The sequence below is a fragment of the Ceratotherium simum genome, chromosome 26 (assembly GCF_057802395.1).
Source record: "Ceratotherium simum simum isolate JZ-2026a chromosome 26, ASM5780239v1, whole genome shotgun sequence".
Lineage (NCBI taxonomy): Eukaryota > Metazoa > Chordata > Mammalia > Perissodactyla > Rhinocerotidae > Ceratotherium > Ceratotherium simum.
Genome location: NC_141925.1, coordinates 23,310,653 through 23,333,780, shown reverse-complemented (window position 1 = coordinate 23,333,780; position 23,128 = coordinate 23,310,653). Strand labels below are relative to the sequence as shown.

General features: G+C 46.1%; 1 protein-coding gene across 1 annotated transcript in view; it reads right to left on the bottom strand.

The window, feature by feature from the left end:
* Window positions 1–22,834, bottom strand: part of IL21R (interleukin 21 receptor) — a 35,936-nt gene extending 13,102 nt beyond the window's left edge. Inside the window, exons 1-2 of the mRNA XM_087417186.1 lie at window positions 22,276–22,834; window positions 1,459–1,522 (exon numbers count right to left, since the gene is read on the bottom strand). Coding sequence (XP_087273312.1) covers window positions 1,459–1,507 — 49 coding nt within the window. The 5' untranslated portion in view covers window positions 1,508–1,522; window positions 22,276–22,834. The remainder of the gene's footprint in view (window positions 1–1,458; window positions 1,523–22,275) is intronic.
* Window positions 22,835–23,128: the final 294 nt, after the last annotated feature.

The following is a 23,128-nucleotide window of genomic DNA, read 5'->3' as shown; positions in this document are numbered from 1 at the left end:
CGTGCGGCTGCGTCTTCTCGGAGTTCATATCCTGGTCATTCTCTCTCGGGGTTCTAGAACTCGAGAGGACCTGCCATTCATTGCTAGGCTCAAGGCCACCAGGGGCAGCAAGTGTCCCAAACTTGGAATGAAACACTGGGGAGGGGACAGCAGCCCCTGAACTGGCATGGAGGCGGCATCAGGGACCAGAGGGAGTAATAACCCGGTTACCTGATCAGGACCCCGATCCCCGGGCCGAGAGCCCCAGGGCCGTCCCTTGCCCGGGGACGTCAAAGCGCAGGAGGCAGTGAGAGGCACGAACAGTGGACACGACTCACGACTGCCCGGAGCCCCTGTTTGTAAGCTGGGGACACTGTCCAGATCGGAGGGTGTGGGGTGCTGAGTGATGTCACCCCGTGCGGCCCACGCTGCCTGCACGGGGCACTCACTCCACAACAGCAGCAAAGCAAGGCAGTTAAGACCACAGGAATTGGGTCCCAGCTCTGCCACTGGCCGCCTGTGTGGCCGTGGACCTGTCCCTCATCCTTTCTGAGCCTCGGTTTCCTCAATGAGAACTGGGAGTCACTGCAGCTTGGACTGCACGGGACCGTCGGGGGAATGGAATAGATGATGCTCAGTGCCCAGGACACAGCAGGGGCTTGTTATTTGTGCCCACAGGGTGCGGACCATGGTGGGTGACCTGAAGGCCCTTCAGAGCCAGGACGGGATGCTGGTCGCTCAGAAAGGGAAAATAAAGGAGCCCGACATCTGTTTCCTGGAGGAGCTATTTGAGGCTCTGGGGCTTTTGGCAAAAACTGGAGAGAAATGCTGATGAGGCAGCAGAGCGGCGGCCGAGGCCCCTGCCCCCGTCCAGCCTGGCTCGAGCCTCTGCTGGGGAAGGCTTCCTGGATCTCCCGGCCCTGGCTGCACCCCAAAATCTAACTCCCGGCCTTTCCCAGCTCGGTCTCTAACATCGCTCCCTCTGACTGCAACATCTTCTGGTCCTCCAGGGGCCACCTTCCCAGGTTTTGGCTACTTTTGTCTGCACCTCCTGTCTCCTCCCTCTGAGGAACCTCAGTGCCTGCTGAGGATCCAGGGATTGTTGAAGAATGTGTAGGAGAGTCATTACACGAGGACAAACTGAGGTTAGACCAAAGGCAGGACTTCCTCACTCTGAGCGTCGGGAACCAGCCAAGGCAGAGAGCCGTGGATCTGAAGGATGAAGTCTCTCATCCCGCTGCTGAGCCGTGAAGACCTAGGCCAGTGGGCTGGGCCACTTGAGACTCGCGTGAAGCGCTCTGGCTAATGGAGCTCTCTGGTTGGAGGGGTTCTGGTTAATGGAGAGCTGGCTACCCAACCTGTGTCGGCCTCCAGTGGACAGACGCCATAGACCCCCACCCTGTGGCCTCTAGGCGTGCCCTGGAGCCCCCAGGCCAGCCCGGCCCCTCCCCATCTGTGGACGGTGGGGCAGCTACTCACCACCCTGGAGCATCAGCAGGATCCAAGGGGTGGCCCAGACACGAAGCATGCTGACTCCCGGGGCCTGGAAGAGACGCACAGCGAGGGGTGGGCCCGGGCCTGGGGACCAAAGGACAGCCTCCCTCTGGTCCCCACCCCCTCCTGGGAAGACTTGCCTCAGATTCCTGGATTTGTCTCGGAAAAACAAGAGTTTGAGGAGCCCATGGACACTCCTAAGGATTCCTGCCCCTAGATGTGGCTGATTTGCCCCTCGGGACCCTCCCCACTTCCCCCACCTTCTTCCTGTCGCCCTTAACAGTCACAAATGAGAGGTGAATTCAGAGAGGGAGGAGCTCGCTGCTCCTCTGCCCCTCCCAAGCCTACTGAAGCAGCTTCGTGTGTGGAATTAAATGTGGGCATTTATCCATCTAAAACAGAAGGAGGGAGTGGGGAGGAGGGCGGGAGGGGAAGCTGCTTTGGAAAGTGGTGTTTGACGAGCAGCAATCTTGAGTCCTCCTTCCCGTGAAATACTCGTGCTGACGTTAGCCCAATAAATTGGCTTCTTACTGAATAACAAATTCAAGATCAGCCCACAAAGGAGACCCCTACTGAAGACTAAGATAAGGTTAGCCCAATAATGAGCCTTCCTACTCAATCCAAAGCCCAGGTTAGCCCACTAGGGAGCACACTGGGAACTTGGGCTCGAACAAATGAAGGTGACCTGGACTTGCCGATTCTGGATGAGATGGAGAAGAGACGTCTTTGGAGAACAGAATGAGCCCATCTGGGGTGAGTGGACTTTGGTGCCTTGGGCAGAGGAGCAACCCATCACGTGGCAAAGTCAGGCTCTAGCTGGCACTTTGCCTGCTACACCCCCAGCTCTGTGGCTGCCTGGGGAGGTGCCAACCACAGGCCAGTGGGTCCACCCGCCCAGGCCCCGGAGACTCTCCAGACCACCCCCACGGACAGGGGTGTAGCTGGAACTGGAGCCTAGAGGGATGACCCACCCAAGGACCAAGTCACACGCACGGTTCCTTCCAGACACCATCCCTGAGCCCACGTGGGAAGGCCTGGGTTCCCCCAGATCCTGCTCTGGCCCCATCAAGAGCTCCCCCTGAGCTCCCTGACAAGTCACCAAGCGGGCGGTGGGGAAGGGCACAGAGAGGTTCAGATTACCAGCCATGTGGCTCCGGGCCCATCACTTCCCCTCTCTGAGCCTTGCAGAGATGGTAAAGCCCACTTCCAGGATTCTTGCAAGAATTCAAGGCAGAGACTTGCAGAAAGCTCTGAGCATGACCCCTGACATGTACACACTCAAGAAACAGCCGTGATTGACATGCACTCAGAGCATCAGAAATGGAGGGGCCCCAGAGTGATCTAGCCAAGAGGTCCCAAAATTTCTCACTTTCTAAATGTTGGCCATATTTGTAGATCATGTGTACTGTTATTTATTTAATGTGTTCCCTATAAATGAATTCACTTAAAAATTTAACTCCAACCTCGTCCTAAGCAATAATATCCATTATTGTGTATTTTTTTCCCAAAACACTTTAAAATGAATAACATCACTATTAAAATAAAATAATGGGGCAAATACCACTTCAATCTGCTTTAAGGAACACTGATCTCGCTTGGCCCCAAGCCCTGCAGGAGCCCTTCATCACACTTTGAGGACTCAGCCTCCCATCCGTATCTGCCACTCCCTAGCGCGTCTGCCCTGTGATCCCAACCCCAGCACAAGGCCTGGCACAGCTCTGGCCACATCCCTCCCCAGCGGGTCCATCTCGACCATAGGATAAACAAAGCACAAAATCCTTTGCCCACATTCAAGGCTCCTCATCCCTCCAAATTCCTCAGCTCTGCACAAATGACTCACAGGCCCCTGGGGACAGAGAGGAGCCATCTGCTGCTTCTGTCTTCCTGGCATCCCTTGCCTTCATATAAAGAGCTCCTCAAACTGGAGCTGCCCCTATATGGTCTGAGTGGAGCTGACTCGAACCCCTGCTCCATAGGGCGGGCACCCGACCCAGGCCTGGCCAGTAATGCACCCCACCTGCCTGGCCACGGTGAATGGATCAGAGGTGGACACCAACCCAGGCACAGCCAATGAGAGCAGCCTGGGAGTTTTTCTAGAACTCTAGTAAAGAGATACTTTTTTGGGTGCCTGCTGGAAGTGGGTAGCTCTCTTTGTCACCTCTTAGAGAGAGCCTGCGTGAGAATGACGCCAATACTGAGAAATACAGATCCAGAGTTCCCATGGGACCATTTGAGGACCTGGATCCAGCCATACTGGATGTCCATACCTAGACTTTTCATTTACATAAGTCAAAAAACACCTATTTTGCTCAACGGTGTTGAACTATGTTTCTGTTGCTTGCTGCCAAAGATACCTGATACAGTGAAATAGAACAAAGTGCCCAGAAGTTGAAGCCAGAAGATCTTGGAGCACATAACAGCTCTTCTCTGGCCCTGCTACTCTCTAAGCTCAGTGATCATCTCTAAAATGGGGACCACAGTGCCCACTGCAGCTGGCAGTTAAGAAGAGTCGGTGGGAAAGCAGAGATGACAGTGCCCTGTGAACTGTGAAATACTACACGAAGATACTGGATTCTTGCTATTACTGGCCAGTGGCTCTGAATGACTCACCAGCCCCCAGACCCCCAGGCCCTGTCATGCCTCTCTGCTTTTGCGTGAGGCAAATTCTCATGCTGAGTCTTCTCCTTGACCACCTTTTCCCCCTCCCATCACTCTAAACTCAGCCTTCTTGACCCACCTGCTCTATCCTTGCACCATGAAGCCACACTGGAATGTTCTAGAACTCCTGCCACTTATTGCCTTCAAGGTTTACACTGGTGCTATCTACTTGCTATTTATCTTTATCTTATCTCCTAGTTTTTGCCCCAATAACATGTCTCAAAAGCAAATATAATATCACTACCATCAACAGACAGCTAGTATGAAATGGAGAGGCAGTGTGTACCACCGTGGTTATAACAGACTTGGGGCCAGCCTGCCTCAGTTCAAATCCCAGCACCACTGTTTACAGGCTGTGTGACCTCAGGAAGTTCGCTTAACTTTTCTGGGCTTCAGGGTCCTCTTCTGTAAAATGGAGATAATAATAACAGCGTCTACCTCACAGGGTCCCCTGGAGAATTAAATTAGTCAGTATTTGTAAAGCATTTGGAACAGTGCCTGGAGTTTAGTAGAGGTTATATAAGTGTTTCTTAAGCAAAACAGTCAACTTGCCATAAAACTAAATACAATGAAATGTAAAAACTAAATATAAGGAAAACAGAAGACAGTAGCTGACTTTTAGGGAGATATTATCCCCTGCCTGGGACTCTTAGGACTTGGGGACCTGGTCTGCCTTTGTTTAAAAAGCAGGATCAAAGAGTGTCAGAGAGGCGTTTAAGACATCCTAGGACCAAACAGTCTCACTCCTCCACCATCAGAGGATTGAAAGAAGGTTGAAAAGGGTCTAGCTCTCTCACTAGGGGGCCCACCGAGTCTTTGCTCCGTGATGCTGAATGTCTACATAGAATGGATCTTATCTCCACAGATGACGATATTTATCATCTAAAACAAACCACTCAATTATAGGAAGCATCATCCTTGAACAACAAAGTCTTCCGTGCTCCCGCACACCAAGTGGGGACTCCTCCCTGTGCCACCGTCCTCCCTGCCCTGAATCTACCCCTTTATGGGTCTCCCCACTCAGGCTGACTCTTGAGGGCAACTGAAACTTACTTCCCAGACGCACACCAGACCACAAGCTGTGCCTCCTGAGCGAAGGCTAGAAGTGCCCCAAAGGCCTTCCTGCTATGGGAGCCCCTGCAGCAGCACCTACCTCTGCAGTCTCGCACAGAGGAGTGAAGAGCGCCTGGCTTGGAGTCTTTCAGGCCCCAGCTGTGTGTCCCTGGGTAAGTTCCTGACCCCTCTGATTCTCTGTTTTCTCATCTGTAAGAAGGGGGTCATGACTCTGCTGCAGGTTTGTGTGAGCACTAAATGCATCATTGCATGTGGAGCATTCCAGCACAGGGTTGGATGGATGGAGCCCTGCAGTGGTGTTTACCCACCAGGCTCCAGTGCTGAGAAATGATTTCTGGGGTTGTGGTAATTCAGACCAAAAGTCGGCAAAATTTCAGGAGGTTCTGGGGAAGAGGAGAAGCTTAGGAGTAGGAAATCAGATTGAAGTAGGTGCCGTGGAGACTATAAAGTGCTTCACCTCACAGTCAACGGAGAAATGCAAATAAAAACCACAATGACATGCCATTTTAATTTTATCAGATTGGCAAAAACTAAAAGTCTGACAGCATCATATGCTGCTGAGGACGTGGTGTAATGGGAACTCTCATTCACAGCTAGTGGAAATGTAAGTTAATACGACTGGTCTGGAAAATAGTCTGGCATGGTCTAAGAAGCCTGAGCAAGTGCCTGCCCTAAGACCCAGCAATTTCACTCCTGTGTACACTACTACACTCCATGTGAGCAAGAAGCATACGCAGAAATGTTTATAACAGCATTGATTTTAATATTGAAAAACTGGAAACAACCTAAATACCCACCAGCGAGAGAATGGAAAGATAAATTGTGGTGTAATCACTCAATGTGAAAATGAATCATAGCTTCACACAACAAAGCAAATGACTCTTACAAACAAAATATACAGTGAAAAAAAAATGAGAGAAGAACATATGCATAATAACACCCTCTATGTCACACTTAAAACCATGTACAACAGCTCTATGTATTGTTAAGATGAACATACATGTGTCCTGAAAGTATAGGGAAATTCAAGGGGATGATGAACAACATCAAGCTTTGAATAGTGTAGAAAAGGAGGCGACGTAATGGTGGGGGGTATTCCAGGGTCTCAATAGTTTGGTAAAACTGAGTGAAGTTACCATACATGTTGATTATATTATCCTTTATACCTTTTTGTATGTTCAGACTATTTCCTAACATTTTAAGCATAAGTGAATCTTAGGTTTGTAAGATAAAATATGGAGGGGGACTTTCACTTCTGGCTATGATGGAGGAGCTGGTGTCAGACTAACCTTCCTACCGAGAACAACTACTAACTAAGCAAGAAAAAACTGTTAGCAAGCATGAGACACCAATCAAGTGAAATGGTACTTGAGAGGCCAAGGTGCCAGAGAGAAGGAAAATGCATCGAAATTCTGCATGCAATTTCCCCTCAAATGATTTGTCAGGTCATTACAAATGAGTTGCATACCAAGAAACCTAGCAGAAAGCATAGGTGATAGGCTAAAAAGGCTGAGAAGAGATGTTGGCAGTTTCACAATGCTAAGGGAAGAATTGGAGTTCAAGGCCTGGCAAGAAAGATGGGTCCTGGTAAATACCCAGTTATACAGGAAAGGCTATGCCTTGGGAAGAAGGAAAAATCAGAAATAGTTCAGCCTTGACTGCATTGAGGCGACCTGCCTATATGCTGTATGTCTGCTAGACATTTATGCTAGAAAATTAAAATCTATCTGGAAAAAGTTAGCTTCATCCAAAGCTTCTATATTTTTCATTCACACGTCCAGCATTCAATTAACTTGACAAGGCAAACCAGGAAACAGTACCAATTGACCAAAAACCAAGAGGAAAAAAGACAATAGAAACAGACACATAGTTGATTCAGAAAATGACATTATCAGACACAATTTAAAATAACTATGATTAGTGTGTTCAAGGCTTCCACCAGAAATATGGAATCTACTTAAAAGTAGAAATCCTAGGGGCCGGCCCCGTGACTTAGCGATTGAGTGCACGCACTCCGCTGCTGGCGGCCCGGGGTTCAGGTCCCAGGCGCGCACTGATGCACCGCTTCTCTGGCCATGCTGGGGCCGTGTCCCACATGCAGCAACTGGAAGGATGTGCAGCTATGACATACAACTATCTACTGGGGCTTTGGGGGGAAAATAATAAATAAATAAAATTATTAAAAGTAGAAATCCTAGAACTGAAAAATACAATAATTGAAATTTATAAGACCTGAGTCGATGGATTTAGCAACAGATTAGAAACATCAGACGAGGGGCTGGCCTGTGGCTTAGTGGTTAACTGTGCATGCTCCACTACTCGTGGCCCAGGTTCAGATCCTGGGGGCGCACCGATGCACCGCTTCTCTGGCCATGCTGAGGCCACGTTCCACACACAGCAACTAGGAGGATGTGCAACTATGACATACAACTATCTACTGGGGCTTTGGGGGAGAAAAGGAGGAGGATTGGCAATAGATGTTAGCTCAGGGCTGGTCTTCCTCAGCAAAAAGAGGAGGATTGGCATGGATGTTAGCTCAGGGCTGATCTTCCTCACAAAAAAAAAAAAGAAAGAAACATCAGAAGAGAGGATTGGTGAACTGGAAGGCTGGTCTATAGAAGAAATACCCAGATTGAAGCACACAGAGAGAGAAATGTTTAAAAAATACAGAAAAGAGCAGATGAGACTTTGTGAAAATGTCCAAAATACATGTATTTGGAGTTAAGAAAGAGAGGCGAGAGAACAACTCAGAAGCAACAATAGAGATACTGGTTAAGAATTTTTCAAAACTAGCAAAAGACAGTAAATCACAGATTCAAGAAGTTCTGCAAACCTCAAAAAGGACAAATACAAAGAAAACCACATCTAGGCACATCATAGAAAAACTATTTAAAACTATAAAGACAAAGATATACTTAAAAGTTAACTTAGAATTTTATACCCAGCAAAAATATCCTTCAAAAAAAGAAGGTAAAGTCAATATGATAAAAGGGTCTACTAAAATCCCACACTTAACATCATACTTGATGAAAAACTGAAAGATTTTCCTCTAATATCACAAACAAGACAAGGATGTTCACTCTCATGACTTCTGTTAAACATTGTACTAGGTTCTAGCCAAGATAATTCGTCAAGAAAAAGAAATAAAAGGCATCCAGATTTGAAAGGAAGAAGTAAAGTGTTTCTGTTTGCAGATGATAGGATATCATATATACAACATCCTAAGGATACAAAATAAAACAAAACAAACAACCAAACAAAAACTATTAGGACTAATAAGTGAGTGTAGCAAGATTGCAGGATACAAGATGAATATACAAAATAAGTTGTATTTTTTGTGTGTGTGTGTGAGGAAGACCAGCTCTGACCTAACATCCAATGCCAATCCTCCTCTTTTTTGCTGAGGAAGACTGGCCCTGGGCTAACATCCATACCCATCTTCCTCTACTTTATATGGGACGCCACCACAGCATGGCTTGCCAAGCGGTGCATCAGTGCGTGCCCAGGATCCAAACTGGCAAACCCCAGGCCGCCTCAGTGGAGCGTGCGCACTCAATCGCTTGCGCCACTGGGCTGGCCCCCCAAAATCAGTTGTATTTTTATACGCCAAGAATGAACAATCTGAAAATGAAATTAAGAAAGTAATTTCATTTACAACAATATCAAAAAGAATAAAATAGGAATTTAACAATAGCAATACAAGACTTGTACACTGAATACTACAAAACATGGTTGAAAGAAAGATAGAGGATGTAAATAAATAGACAGATATACCATGCTCATGAATGGGGAGAATTAATATTGTTAAGATGACTCCTAAAATGATCTATAGATTCAAAGTAATCCCTATCAAAATCCCAGCTGGCTCTTTTGCAGAAATTGACAAGCTGATCCTAAAATTCATATGGAGATATAAAGGACGAGAGAAGACAAAAAAATCTTGAAAAAGAAGAATGAGGTTGGAGGACACAGACTTCTCAATTTCAAAGCTTACTACAAAGTTACACTAATTAACACAGTGGGATACTGGCTTATATGTTTTAGACATATAGATGAATGGAATCAAATTGAGAGTCCAGGAAGAAGCTCATACATTTATGTTCAATTGATATTTGACAAGGGTGCCAAGATAGTTCAATGGGAGAAAAGAATAGTCTTTAAAACAAATGGTGCTGGAACAACTGGATATCCACATGCAATAGAATAAAATTGGACTCCTATCTAACACCATATACAAAAATTAATTTAAAATGGACCAAAGACCTAGCTGTAATAGGTAGAACTATTAAACTCTTAAAATAAAATACAGGTGTAAATCTCCGTGACCTTATATTAGACAATAGTTTCTTAGATATGACACCAAAAGCACAAGTAACCAAAGAAAAAATAGATATATTGGACTATTCAAATTTTAAAACTTTTGTCTTTCAAAAGACACTATTGACAGGGGGCCGGCCTGGTGGCGGAAGTGGTTAAGTGCGTGTGCTCCACTGCGGCGGCACGGGTTGGCCGGTTCGGATTCCAGGCGCTTACCGACGCACCACTTGTTAAGCCATGCTGTGGCGACATCCCATATAAACTAGAGGAAGATGGGCACCGATGTTAGCCCAGGGCCCGTCTTCCTCAGCAAAAAGAAAAAAAGAGGAGGCTCGGCATCAGATGTTAGCTCAGGGGTGGTCTTCCATAAAAAAAAAAAAAAAAAAAAAAAAAAAGACACTACTGAGAAAGTGAAAAGATAATATACAAAATGGGAAAAAATATATGCAAATCATAGTATTAGGGGTCTAGTATTCAAAATATGTAAAGAACCCTTACATCTCAAGATCTAAAAAACAACCTAACTTTAAAATGTGCAGAAGATTTGAATAAGCATTTCTCCAAAGAAGATATACTAATGACCAATAAAGACATGAAAAGGTGCTCATCATCATTAGTCACTAAGGAAATGCAAATAAAGACCACAATGTGATACCGCTGCACACCCACTAGATGGCTATTTTAAAAAGAGGAAAATAAGAAGTGTGGGTGAGGATGTAGAAAAATTGGAACTCTTATACATTGCTGATAGGAAAGTAAAGTGGTGCAGCTGCTATGGAAAACAGTTTTGCAATTTCTCAAAAAGTTAATATAGTGTTAACATAGTGTTACTACATGACCAAGAAATTTGACTATGATTCTGTTTATATGAAATGTCCAGAATAGGCAAATTCATAGAGACAAAATGTAGATTAGTGGTTCCAGGGGCTGGAACTTTGGAGGGAGGGGGGAATAAGCAGTGACTGTTACTGGGCATGGGGTTGTTTTGGAGTGATGAAAATGTTCTGCAGTTAGATAGTGGTGATGGTTGCACAACTTTGTGAATATGCTAAAACCCACTTAACTATACACTTTAAAGGAGTGAATTTTATGGTATGTGAATTAGATCTGAATTACAAATTTTTTTAAATGAAGGCAAAATAAAGGTATTTTTTCAGACCAGAAAAAAAAAAAAAGCTGAGAGAAATTGACACTGGTAGACCTGCATCAAAAGATATACTAAAGTGAGTTTTTCTGGGAAAAGGAAAATAATCCCAGATGGGAAGCAAAGTACTGTAGAAAGGTAATAGAGAGTATTATAAATATAAATGAATATTAATTGCTTAAAATAGTAATAATGTCTTATGAAATTTAAACTATATGAAGAATTAAAATACATGACCATGATCCCCCAAAGGTAAGAAGGGGTGAATAAAGTTAAAGATCACTGTATGGCCTGGAAAGTGATAAAAGTACTAATGTAAGGTAGATTCCAAAATAATCAAGTATGCATGTTATAATCTCTAAGATAAGCACTAAAATAACTATAAGAGAAAGAGTAATAACAAACTAATAGACAGGAAATATAAAATAATAATTTTTAAAACTTTATTCTTCTAAAAAATGGGACAAAGAAGAAGAAAAAATAAACAAAGAATAGATGGGTCAAAAGGAAAACAAATAGCAAGATGGCAGACTTAATCCCAGACACATCAGTACTTTCATTAAACGTAAATGAACTAAACACTGGAATTAAAGACATAACCTTGATATCAAAACTTGACATTAAAAAAAAGTAAAATTTTAGGTCAATCTCTCTCCTAAATAGACCCACAAAAATTCTAAACAAAATATTAACAAATCAAACCTAATGCTATACACAAAAGTAGATATACATCATTATCACAGAAGGTTTATTTCAGAAATGCAAGGTTAGTTTGACATTTGAAAATCAGTAACGTATTTCATCACATTAACAGAATGAAGAAAATTTATATGGTGATTTAATAGGTTCAGAAAACACATTTAATAAATTGCAACACCCATTCATGATTTTTTAAACACTCTCAGAAAACCAGGAATAGAAGGAATCTTCCTTAATATGATAAGGAGCACAAATACACACACACACACACACGCACGCATACACAATATATATGCAGCTAATATTATCCCTAATGGCCAAATTTGGAACACTTTTTCCTTGAAGGCAGGAAAAAGACAAGAATATCTTGTACTGGAAGTCCTAGTCAATGCAATACGGCAAGAAAAATAAATAAATTTAAAAAGATTAGAAAACTATAAGGATTGGAATGATATAAGGATTGACTATTTAGACAAGTCCAGATACTCGACAGATAAACTATTAGAATAATAATTATTAAACAAGGACACCAAATATGAGATCAATATAAAAAATCTATTGTATTTCTAAAGATCAAAAAAATTGACAAACCTTTAGCTATACTAAGAAAAAAGAGAGAAGACTCAAATAACTAAAATCAGAAAAGAAAGAGGAGACATTACGACTGATGCCACAGAAATATAAAGGATTTTAAGAGACTATTGTGAATAATTATACACCAACAAACTTGATAATGTAGAGGAAATGTATAAATTCCTAAAAACATATAACCTACCAAGGCTGAATTATGAAGAAATAGAAAATCTGAATAGGCCTATAACTAGTAAGCAGATTGAATCAGTAATAAAATATCTCCAACAAAGAAAAGCTCGGGGCCAATTGACATCACTGGAGAATTCTACCAAACATTTAAAGAAGAATTAGTGCCAGTTCTTCTCAAACTCTCCTAAAAATTGAAGAGAAGAAAACATTTCCAAACTCATTTTATGAGGCCAGTATTACCCTGATACCAAAGACAGACACAGAAAACTCCAGACCAATATCTCTGATGAATATGGGCACAAAAATACTCAACAAAATACTAGCAAACTGAATTCAATAGCACATTAAAAAGGATTATACACCATGACTTAGTGGGATTTAACCTTGGGGAGTAAGGATGTTTCAACATATAAAAAATACAACACAATAACAGAACAAAGAACAAAAATCACATATCATTTCAATTGACACAGAAAAAGCATTTGACAAAATTCAACACCTTTTCACGATAAAGACATTCAGCAAACTAGGAATAGAAGGAAATTACCTCGACATAATAAAAGACATATATGAAAGCCCACAGCTAAATGACAAGAAACTGAAATCTTTTCCTCTAAGATCAGGAGCATAGCGAGAATGCCCACTCTCACCACTTTTATTTAACACAATACCGGAAGTCCTAGCCAGAGAAATTAAGCAAGAGAAAGAAATAAAAGGCAGTCAAATTGGAAAGGAAGGAGTAGTATTATCTCTGTACACAGATGACATGATCTTATATATAGAAAACTCTAAAGATTCTACACACACAAAAAAAACTGTTAGACTAATAAACAAAATTAAGCAAAGCAGCAGGATATAAAATTAACACTCAAAAATCAGTTGCATATCTATATACTAACAACGAGCAATGCAAAAAGGAAATTAAGAAAACAATACCATTTACAATAGCATTAGAAAGATTAGGATACCTAGGAATAAATTTAACCAAGAAGGCAAAAAACGTGTACACTGAAACCTATAAAACATTGCTGAAAGAAATTAAAGACACAAATAAATGGAAAGAAATTTCATGTTCATGGATTGGCAGACTTAATATTGTTAAAATGTCCAAAGCAATCTACAGATTCAATGCAATCTTTGTCAAAATCCCAATGGCATTTTTTGCAGAAATAGGAAAAAACCATCCTAAAATTCATATGGAATCTCAAAGGATCACAAATAACCAAAACAATCTTGAGAAAGAACAAAGCTGGAGGTCTCACACTTACTGATTTCAAACATATTACCAAGCTACAGTAATCAAAGTAGGTATTGGTATAAAGACAGACAAAGTACGTATTGGCATAAAAACAGGCATCGAGACCAATGGAATAGAATAGAGACCCCAGAAATAAACCGTTCTGTTGACAAGGGTGCCAAGACTATGCAAAGGGGAAAGGATAGTCTCTTCAACAAATGGTATTGGGAAAACTGGATATCCACATGCAGAAAAGTCGAGGTGGACTCTTATCTTACATCACATACAAAAATTGATTCAAAATTAGTTAAAGACCTAAAGGTAAGCTCCAAAACTATAAAACTAGAAGAAAACATAGGGGAAAACTTCACGACATTGGCCTTGGAGATTATTTCTTGGCTATGACACTTAAAGCACAAGAAAAAGCAAACATAGACAAATAGAACTACATCAAACTTAATTAAATTAATTAATTAACTTCTGTGCAGCAGAGGAAACAACCAACAGAGTGAAAAGGTAACCTATGGAATGATAGAAAATATTTGCAAAGCTTATATTGGATGTATTCAGAAGATATAAAGAACTTTTACAACTCAGTACAAAACAAAACAAATAGCATGATTGAAAAATGGGCAAAGGACTTGAATAGATATTTCTCCAAAGAAGATAAACAAATGGCCAACAGGTATATGAAAAGATGCTCAACATCACTAATCATCAGGGAAATGCATATCAAAACCACAATTAGTTATCATTTCACACCTGTTAGGATGGCTACTATATTGGCAAGGATGCGGAAAAATTGGATCTCTTGCATAGTTGGTGGGAATGTAAAATGGTGCAGATGCTATGAAAAACAGTATAGAAGTTCCTCAAAAAATTAAAAATAGAACTCCCATGTAATCCAGTGTCTCACTTCTGTGTATATATGCAAAAGAATTGAAAATAGGATCTCGAAAAGATGTTTGCACATCCATGTTTATTGCAGCATTATTTACAGTTGTCAAGATGTGGAAGCAACCTAAATTCATTGACTGATGAATGGATAAAGAAAATGTCATATAGACATACAATGAAATATCATTTAGCCTTAAAAAAAGGAAATCCTGTCATATGATCCAACATTATGCTAAGTGAAAGAAGCCAATCACTGAAAGACAAATGCTCCATAATTCTACTTATATGACATATCTAAAGTATCAAGCTCATAGAAGCAGAAAAAAAGTAGAATGATGGTTGCCAGGGGCTGGAGGGAAGGAATAACGGGGAGTTGTTGTTCAATGTGTATAGAACACGTAAAATGAAAAAGTTTTAGAGACGTGTTGTACACCAATGTGCACAAAGTTAACAATACTGTTCTGTTCTGTGCTGTACACTTAAAAATTGTTAAGAAGGTAAAACATATCTACTGGTTTATGAAGTCCAAGGCTGGGATGCTCTCTTTGCACCACAATACCCTTTCTGATGGGATTAGCAGAGGAAGAGGTCTTCAAATGTTACAAAAACAAAGATAGGAAGTCTCCGACTGGTGGCCAGTTGAAGTGGGCTGGGTTTGGAAGCTGTTTCTTCCTACATCTAGAACTCCAACTTGAAAAAGTGTGTTAACAAAGTTAATAAAGTGTGAGAAAAAATCCATCATGTTTCTGTATACTAAGAACAAACATGACATTTAAAAAATTATACAATTTATGTTAGCATAAAAAATCAAATACCCAAGAATAACTCTCCTGAAAGATGCACAGGACCTCTACACAGAAACCGACAAGACAGTAGTAAGATAAATGAAAGAAACTATAAATAAATGGAGGGACATACTATGTTCATGGATTGGGAAACTTAATATTTTAAAGATGTCAGTTCTCCCCAAATTGAGCCAAAGTTTTGAAGCAATGCCAAGGTTCAAATGGTCGAAAATGACAAGCTGGTTCTAAAAGTTATATAGAAATGCAAAGGGCTGAGAATAGTTTAGGCAACCTTGAAGAATAATATGGCATTGTTGAAAGGAAAAACAAACTGGCCAATGGAAAAGAATAGAGAATCCAGAAACAGACTCACATATATAGCCACTTGATTTTCAACAAAGGCACCACAGCAAAGCCGTGAGGAAATTATGCTTAAAAAAAATGGTGGTAGATTAATTGGATATTCGTATGGAAAAAAATAAACCTTGACCCTCTACTTCACATCATTCATAAAAATGAATTCCAGATAGATCATAGACCTAAATGTGAGAACAAAACAATAAATCCTCTAGAAGAAAACATGGGATCATATTTTCATGATCTGAGGGCAGACAACACCTTTTAAACAGCCCATAGAAAGCTCTAGCCATAAAGCAAAAGGCTTATGAATTGGACCTCATTAAAATTAAGAAGTTTTGTCCATCAAAATATTCCATTAAGAGAACGGAAAAGAAACTGAAATGGGAGATTATATCTATATCTATCTATATCTATATCTATTTATATATAAGTTTCTTTTATATAATTATATATAATTTATAAACTTTTTATAAATTATATATATTAAATTTTTTTTTTAAAGATTTTATTTATTTATTTTTTCCCCCCAAAGCCCCAGTAGATAGTTGTATGCCATAGCTGCACATCCTTCTAGTCGCTGCATGTGGGACTCGGCCTCAGGATGGACAGAGAAGTGGTGCCTTGGTGCGCGCCCGGGATCCGAACCCGGGCCACCAGCATCGGAGCGCACTCACTTAACCACCAAGCCATGGGGCTGGCCCTAAATTATATATATTATATTATTTATATATATCTGTATCCAGAACATATAAAGAACGCCTACAAAACAATAATAAATAAATAACATGGAAATCAATTTTTAAAAGATGGACAAAAAGCTTAAACAGACACTTCACAGAAGAAGACATCCAAATGGCCAATAAGATACCAAAAGGTGCTCAAAATCATTACTCACCAAGGAAATGCAAATTTACACCCTGATACCCTACACAGCGGTTGTGTAGTCTCATGAACCCAGAATGGCCAAAATGAAAAAGACAGTTCCAAGGGCTGGAAAGGATATGGAGTAACTGAAACTCTCAATCTCTGCTCAGTTCTCTGGTAGGAGTGTAAATCGTTGCAACCACTTTGGAAAGCTTCCGCTTAACAGGAGACCCAACAATTCCCCTTCTAGGTCCTGCACCGAGGAGAAATGTACACATGTGGACAAGCAGACATGTGCCGGAGAGTTCAGAGCAGCATCGTCTACAACCTCCCCAAACTGGAAAGAACCCAAGTTTTGGTTTCCCTGCACGCTTTTTCTCTCACTGATAATTCAGGAATGGGATCCTCTTAGTTCCTCAAGTTGGTCATCGCCTCCAGTGTGACAGGTGGGGAGGGGTTGAAAGTGAAAGGCGAGGTCGTAGTGAAAGTAAAATGGCCCGTTTCCCACGGGGACCAAGAAGAACTGAGGAGGGTGCAGAGGGACTCCCCAGAGATGCCAGAAACAAGAGCCAACAAGTCGCCAGAAGGAGAAGTGTCGAGACTGAGGGACTTCCCGAGAGGGAACACAGAAGAAAGGGCTCCTGGTTTATCCCTGGTCTTCAAGGACTCCTGCCCACCTGCCCTCCTACTGCCCCCTCCCAGGTCTCCCCGCCTCCAGCTGTGGCCCCTCCAACCCAGTCATCACTCCATCTATATCTCTCCGTGGCTCCCATTACCCTTCAGAGAAGACCCTAAATTCCTCAGCCCAGCATTCAAGAACTTTCAGGATCTGCCCTGGCATTCATCCTGGACTCCAGGAACACCAGGTTCCCGACGGCTTCACCCACATCCCCATTCCTCAGGCTTCTACACCTTCACACGTGCTGTTTCAGCCACCGGAACTCTCTACCTCCTTGGCTGTCAGCCTCCTACTCGGTCTTCAAAATCCAGCTCAAATGTCATCTCCTTTGTAAATCTTTGACCTCTCCAAGGGGCATGAGTCACTCTTTCCTCTGGGGTCCATCCCTCCACAGAGCACCCTGCTCATGGTGTTTTAGCAACATTCTGAGCAATATCTAGGCAGGGGCCGTGTGTTTCTGATTACTGCTGAATCGCCAGTGGCTAACCAGTGCCTGACACACAGTAGGTACTCAAAACATTGGTTACATGAGTGACTAAATGAAAGAGAACGCTTTCTATCATAACAGATTCTGAAGCTTACTCTCAGTGGTAAAACCTGTGTAGACCCTACACTCCAAACTGAAATCTTACTCTTTTTGACTCCTCTTTCTTAAATTCAGTGCATTGAGGATCTTTTTGTGCTTGATCAGGATAAAAGCTGCAATGCTCCAACTCCCTCCCCCCCCCCAGCAGGGCCTTTGCACATGCCATTCCCTCTGCCTAGAACACTTTTTCTCTTGCTTCTTTGCTTCCTTGTCCTCAGGTTGCAGCTTCAATATTGCCTCCTCAAAGAAGCAAACTACTCCATCTGAAATGGGTCTTTCTGCAGTTCCCCGCGCCACACAGCCCCTTGTTTGTCTCCTTCTTAGCAGTTGTAATATTAGGATTACTGTAGTAAATGTGCCTGTTTTTGTGTTTGTGACCTGTCTCCGTCTTGGAGCATAAGCTCCCAGGGGCTGGGAAATTTACCTGTTTTGTTCACCACAGTACCCCTAGTACATAGAACAGGCCATGGTACACAGTAGGTGCTCAACAAGTAGCTGAGGAAGAACGGGGAATGAATGAACGGGGCTCAGAATTGCTGTGTCCAGTCATACAGGAGCGGGTCCTGAGGCAGCCCCTGAGAGGTCTTGGTTTCCCTACCAGCACCGTCACTGTCCCCAGGAACTTCCCCCCGCCCTGGGCAGCACCCTCAGCTCCCAGGGTCTGAGTGATCGTGACTGCCGTCATCAGATTAGTAACAAGGAACTTTCAGAGAGGGACGGCAGGTTGCCCGGGGTCACGCAGCGAGTTCTTACCTAAGCGGAGCTTTCAGGCTGGGGAAGAACCAGCCCAGTGGCCCTGGATCAGAAAGGAGGCTCTGCCACTAACTCGTGGTGGGACCTTGGGCACTTCTCTTCCTTTCTCTGAGCCTCAGTTTTCCTCATCTGTGGAATGGGCGCAGTGGCCTCCCTGGCTGAGGGAGCGTGAGGCAGGTGCTAGGCACACTGCAGGTATGTGGATGGTGTTAGTTGCCAGTGGTGAGGCGGGGTTGCGGGTGTCTGAGGACAGGTGTGTCACGATCCTGGGGTTATAGTTTAGTCAGTGGGAGCTGAACATGAGGGGAAGGGCCTGACCCTTCCCAGACTGTGCAACCTCTGAGCCCATGGAACCTCTCAGTCTCTCCCTCTCAGTAGAGCCATGGACCTGTCCATGCAGCCTGTCCTAGCCTGAACAACCTTTCCCTACTAGAACTTCTCCCAACCTGTGCAACCTCTCCTAGCTGAGGAGCACGTCCCACTCCCAGCATCCGCTCCCTGCCTGTGCAATCTCTATCTGCCCTGCAACCTCCACCACGCTGGTCAACCTCGCCCAGACGGTGCAGCCTCTCTCAGCTTCTGCAGTCACACCTCGCTTTAGCTCCATTTCCCCCAGACCAGGGCTGGCTGGTTTGTAAGGTAGAGAAAGAAAGGATGCTTTAAACTACCGCTGCTCGAGGTCAAGAGGTGGGGGGTGGGGCAGAGCTGACAACCTGCCCTTCGTCCCCTCTTTGCCCGGCAGGCCCCCACCAGCCTGCCCTGGCTCTGAAAGTAGACTGAGTGTTACTGATTCGTACTGGAGAAAGTTTGCAGGTCCCATCCCAGTCTACCTCATCAAGCCCTCTTGGCAGATGAGGAGACAGAGGCCCAGAGAGGCCCAGAGCCTTGCCTGTGGTCACATGGCAAGGAGGGGCCAGGACCTGAGCAGGGAGCCAGGCTGGTACACTTGCCCCACCTCCCCGGGGACAATTTGGGTGGCCAGATTCTCCCCAGGGGCTGTAGTTCCAGCTGGCTGGGTCCCTGCTGCAGGTGCCCTGACCATTCGGGGGCCCTCCATGGGGCCCCTGCCCACACCCTGGGGAATATTCTCAGGTCGTTTCAGAAGTTCCAAGTTTACTCAGAGCTCTCATTTGAGCTGTCGTAAAAAGTCCCTTTGGCCAGGCGCCAGGGTGAAGAGTGGGGGCGGCGGCACCTGTGAGCTGTGGGGTGCGGGTGGGGCTCCACCCAGCTCCCCCTCCCCCACCCCTCAGGTTTGGGGGGCACTGAGGGCAAGCATGTGGGGAAGGGGCTATGGTGGGGGGAAGACCCTCCTCCTTGAGGAAGTGTTTGTGCCCTCTCTTCACAGGGTCCTTCCCTCTGCTTGTAAATGACTCCCTGGGTGACCCTAGAAAACCCCTACCCCTCTCTGCGCCTCGGTTTCCCCCTCTGTGAAAGGGGGAGTAGAATTCTCATGAGAGCTATCATTTATTGAGGGCTTGGTCCACGCCAGAAGCCGTGCCGGTGTTCTAACTAATAACAAGAAGATTATTACCAGCAATATTTAAAGTAAAACACAACAGCTTCTATTTCTTGCGAGCCACCACTAAGCTCTTTTCCCCTTGTCGTCGCTCGGGCTCTGCCTGTCTGTGCCCCACGGAATCCGCAGGACCCAGGACAGTGCTTGATGCAATAAATACAGGTTGGATAAAACTTCACAACACACCCGAGACGGGCATCCTTATTTCCACATGACAGATGAGGAAACTGAAGTTCAGAGAGGTTAAGTGGCTCCCTCGAGGTCACTCAGGTACTAACTGGTGGAGCTGGGACTTGAACCCAGGTCTGGTTGATTCCAAAGCCCCTAATTACAGTGGGTAGTGTGTTGGTAAGCCAGGGCCCGCGTCCCCCAGCTGACCACGGAGACCACCCAGCTGTGTGGAGAAGGGACGAGCCATCATTCCTGCCTGCTGAGTTCCCGCCTGCTGGGATTCTGGAGGCACCGGCTCCCCTCCCTGGCAATGGAAGAAAGGGAGGCCCTTCCTGCCTGTCATTCATCTATTTATCCGGCACTGGGGCGGTCCTGATGCTGCAGAGAAGTTGGTGCCTCCCCAAGCTTCTGGTGGCCTGCTCTCCCCTTCCCATCTTCTTTTGAACTGGCCTCCTCCCCCAAGACGCCCCCACCCACTGCCCACAAGCCCCTTAGGGGCTCCGGCCCCCTTCTCTTCCTTGCTGGGCAGGTGGGAGCCCACAGAGCCCAGGGCTCAGCCATGTCTTGTTCGCCCCACCTCTCCTGGCCCCGGATCTTGCCCACCTCCTGACATAGGGGCTCTAAGTCTCCTCCACTGCGGGGCTGTAAGGATCCAGACACCCTGGCAGGTGCCAGGTGGGCGGGACCAGGGCTTCTGCTGTACCCACCACAGGGAACAGGTGATGAGGGCCGCCCTTCTGGGTGATCCAACGTCCCCTCTCAGAAGGTGCCCCACAACTAGAAGTCTGGCTTTTACGTTATCCTGTCCAGCAGGCTGTGGCCTTGCCACCAAACAGACTGGGGGTCCAACCTCAGCTCGGCATTTTACAGTCACAGTTGGTCTGGGGCGAGGTCCTCCCCCCTAAGCCTCAGTCTCCTCGTCTGTGCAATGGGCTGAATGGGGCCACCAGCCTCATCTGGTGTTGGGGGATCATGGAGACCCTCAAGTGCCTGCAGCATGCTGAAGGCTGGTGCCAGGAGGACCAGAGCCCAGGGGACTGAGGGGGCAGGGCTGCAGGTGCCCGAGCATGTCCCTGGACCTTCTGCCGCTCTTGGAGACTGGCCCTGCTCCTCCACGGGCTCAAGCTTCCTCATGACACCAACTCCCTTCCTGGGCAGGCCTCCGGCCAGCAGTTTTCACATTTTCATGCCCTCCAACCCTCACAGCCAGCCCCACAAGGATGAGCTGTCTTCTTCCCCATTTTACAGATGAGAAAACCAAGGCTCCACGAGGCGAGAAGAAGCACAGAGACTTGCTCAAGCTCGCCCAGCTAAGAGGTTTCGTGGCTGGGTTTTGAACTCATCAGGTTTTCCCCACTCCGCCATGTGCTTCTAAAACCCCCGAGCTTCCCCTCAGGGGAATGCAGATGTCTGCCCAGGAGCAGCCCCTGACTTGTAACGCCCGCCTGCCTGGGTCCTCTGCTCCCGCTGAACAGCAGCTTGCCTGTTCCTTCCACAAGTTCCCCCTCCAGGCATTCACTCACCTGGCTCCTCGGCCAGGAATGTGTCTGCCTGTTCCTTCCTGTCCCCTCTTTTTCACACATCAAAATTCAACCCATCCTTCAAGGCTCAGCCTCCCCCCATCTCATGCGCTCCCTCTCCTCCACCGACACACAGAACCGGCTTGCCTCTCGCCATGGGCCCGTCCCCTGTGCTTTCACGAGCAAGATGAGGAGATGGTGTGTGGAGGGCAGGACCAGCCCCTGAGTCACCAGCCCGCCCTGCCACGTACTGGCTGAGTCACCCTGGGAAAATCTCTCTACCTCTCTGAGCCTGAGTTCCTTATCTGTGAAGTGGGCACACCAGCCCCTGTTTTGAAGGATTGGATGAAATAAAGGAGAAAAAACACAGAACCTGGCACAAAGTTGATGCCCTCCCCCGCAAATGGGACCCCTAGAAGCATCACACGGTCTCACCCATGCCCGTCCCTACCTGATCGGCTGCCCAGAACCCCGGGGACTGTCGTGTCTTGTTCGGTCTGGAACCAGCTTTCCCTCCCAGCTCGCCGACTCTTGGAGGCTGGTTTCCACCGACAGCTCATGGGGGCAGCTCAGTCATGCCCCTGCCTCCATGCCCCCAGGCCTTCTGCAGACCCACAGAAAAGCAGAGACTCCAGCCCCGACTCTGCTGGTCTCACTTCCTCCCCTGCGAGGAGGGCGCAGGACCCCTCTGCGTCCCCCCACCTCGGGCACGGAATGAGCCCTCCTGGGTGGAGAAGGCGCCCTGGCCCCTGCAGAGAACGGTGCCTGGAGTCGAGTTACCTGCTGTTCCAGCTGCTCCCTCAGAAATCCATTCCTTGTGCTCGGGGCAAACGACTGGGCTCCCAGGGGTGCAGCTGGGCTCAGCGTGGGGTGGGAGACGGAGTCTGACAACAGGAGAGGTCTGGGTGGGAATCTACCACCTGCCCTGAGTCACCAACCAGACAAGCATACCACCTGTCACCTGGACAGTCGGCAGTTGGGCTCCGGGCTGGCGGGCTTCACAGAGGGAGCCAGTGGGACGCAGACAACGGTCAGTCACCTCCCAGAGAGGTCACACACGGACAGAAGACAGAGCCTATGGGGCGGGCCCAATCAGCTGCACCAGCAATGGACAGACGGCAGACGGGGGCCAGTCAAGCAGACAGACAGACGACAGGTAGGTGGCCAGCCAGGCAGACACCCAGACAGACAGACAGACAGGCAGGCAGGCAGACAGCCGCGTGGCTGTCAGTCACAGTCAGGGAGAAGCAGGCAGACAGTCAGACCCCGAGCCTGTCGGTCACTGGGCAGAGAGACGCCGGCGGGTCTGTGAGAGGTGGCGGCTGCCATCCCTGCCCCAGCCGCGTGTGCAGGGTGGGCAGGAAGAGGAGGATGTGGTGAGGGCTCCAGGCAGCCCCGCCCACAGAGCAGCTGGCTCCTCCCCGGAGCCAGTGAGAAAGAGGTGGGAGGGGGCCCGGCCCCTGGCAGGCCCACCGCTGCCAAAGGTCACCTGCTGGGAAGACATTTGAGGCTACCAGGGTGACATCTGCTTCTTGCAGATGGGTGACATCATCCCCACAGGCCTCACGGTCATGACCCATGAGGCAGGCAGGGTGGCCCTGAGCCGCTGCTTCTCACAGACATGGGAACCGAG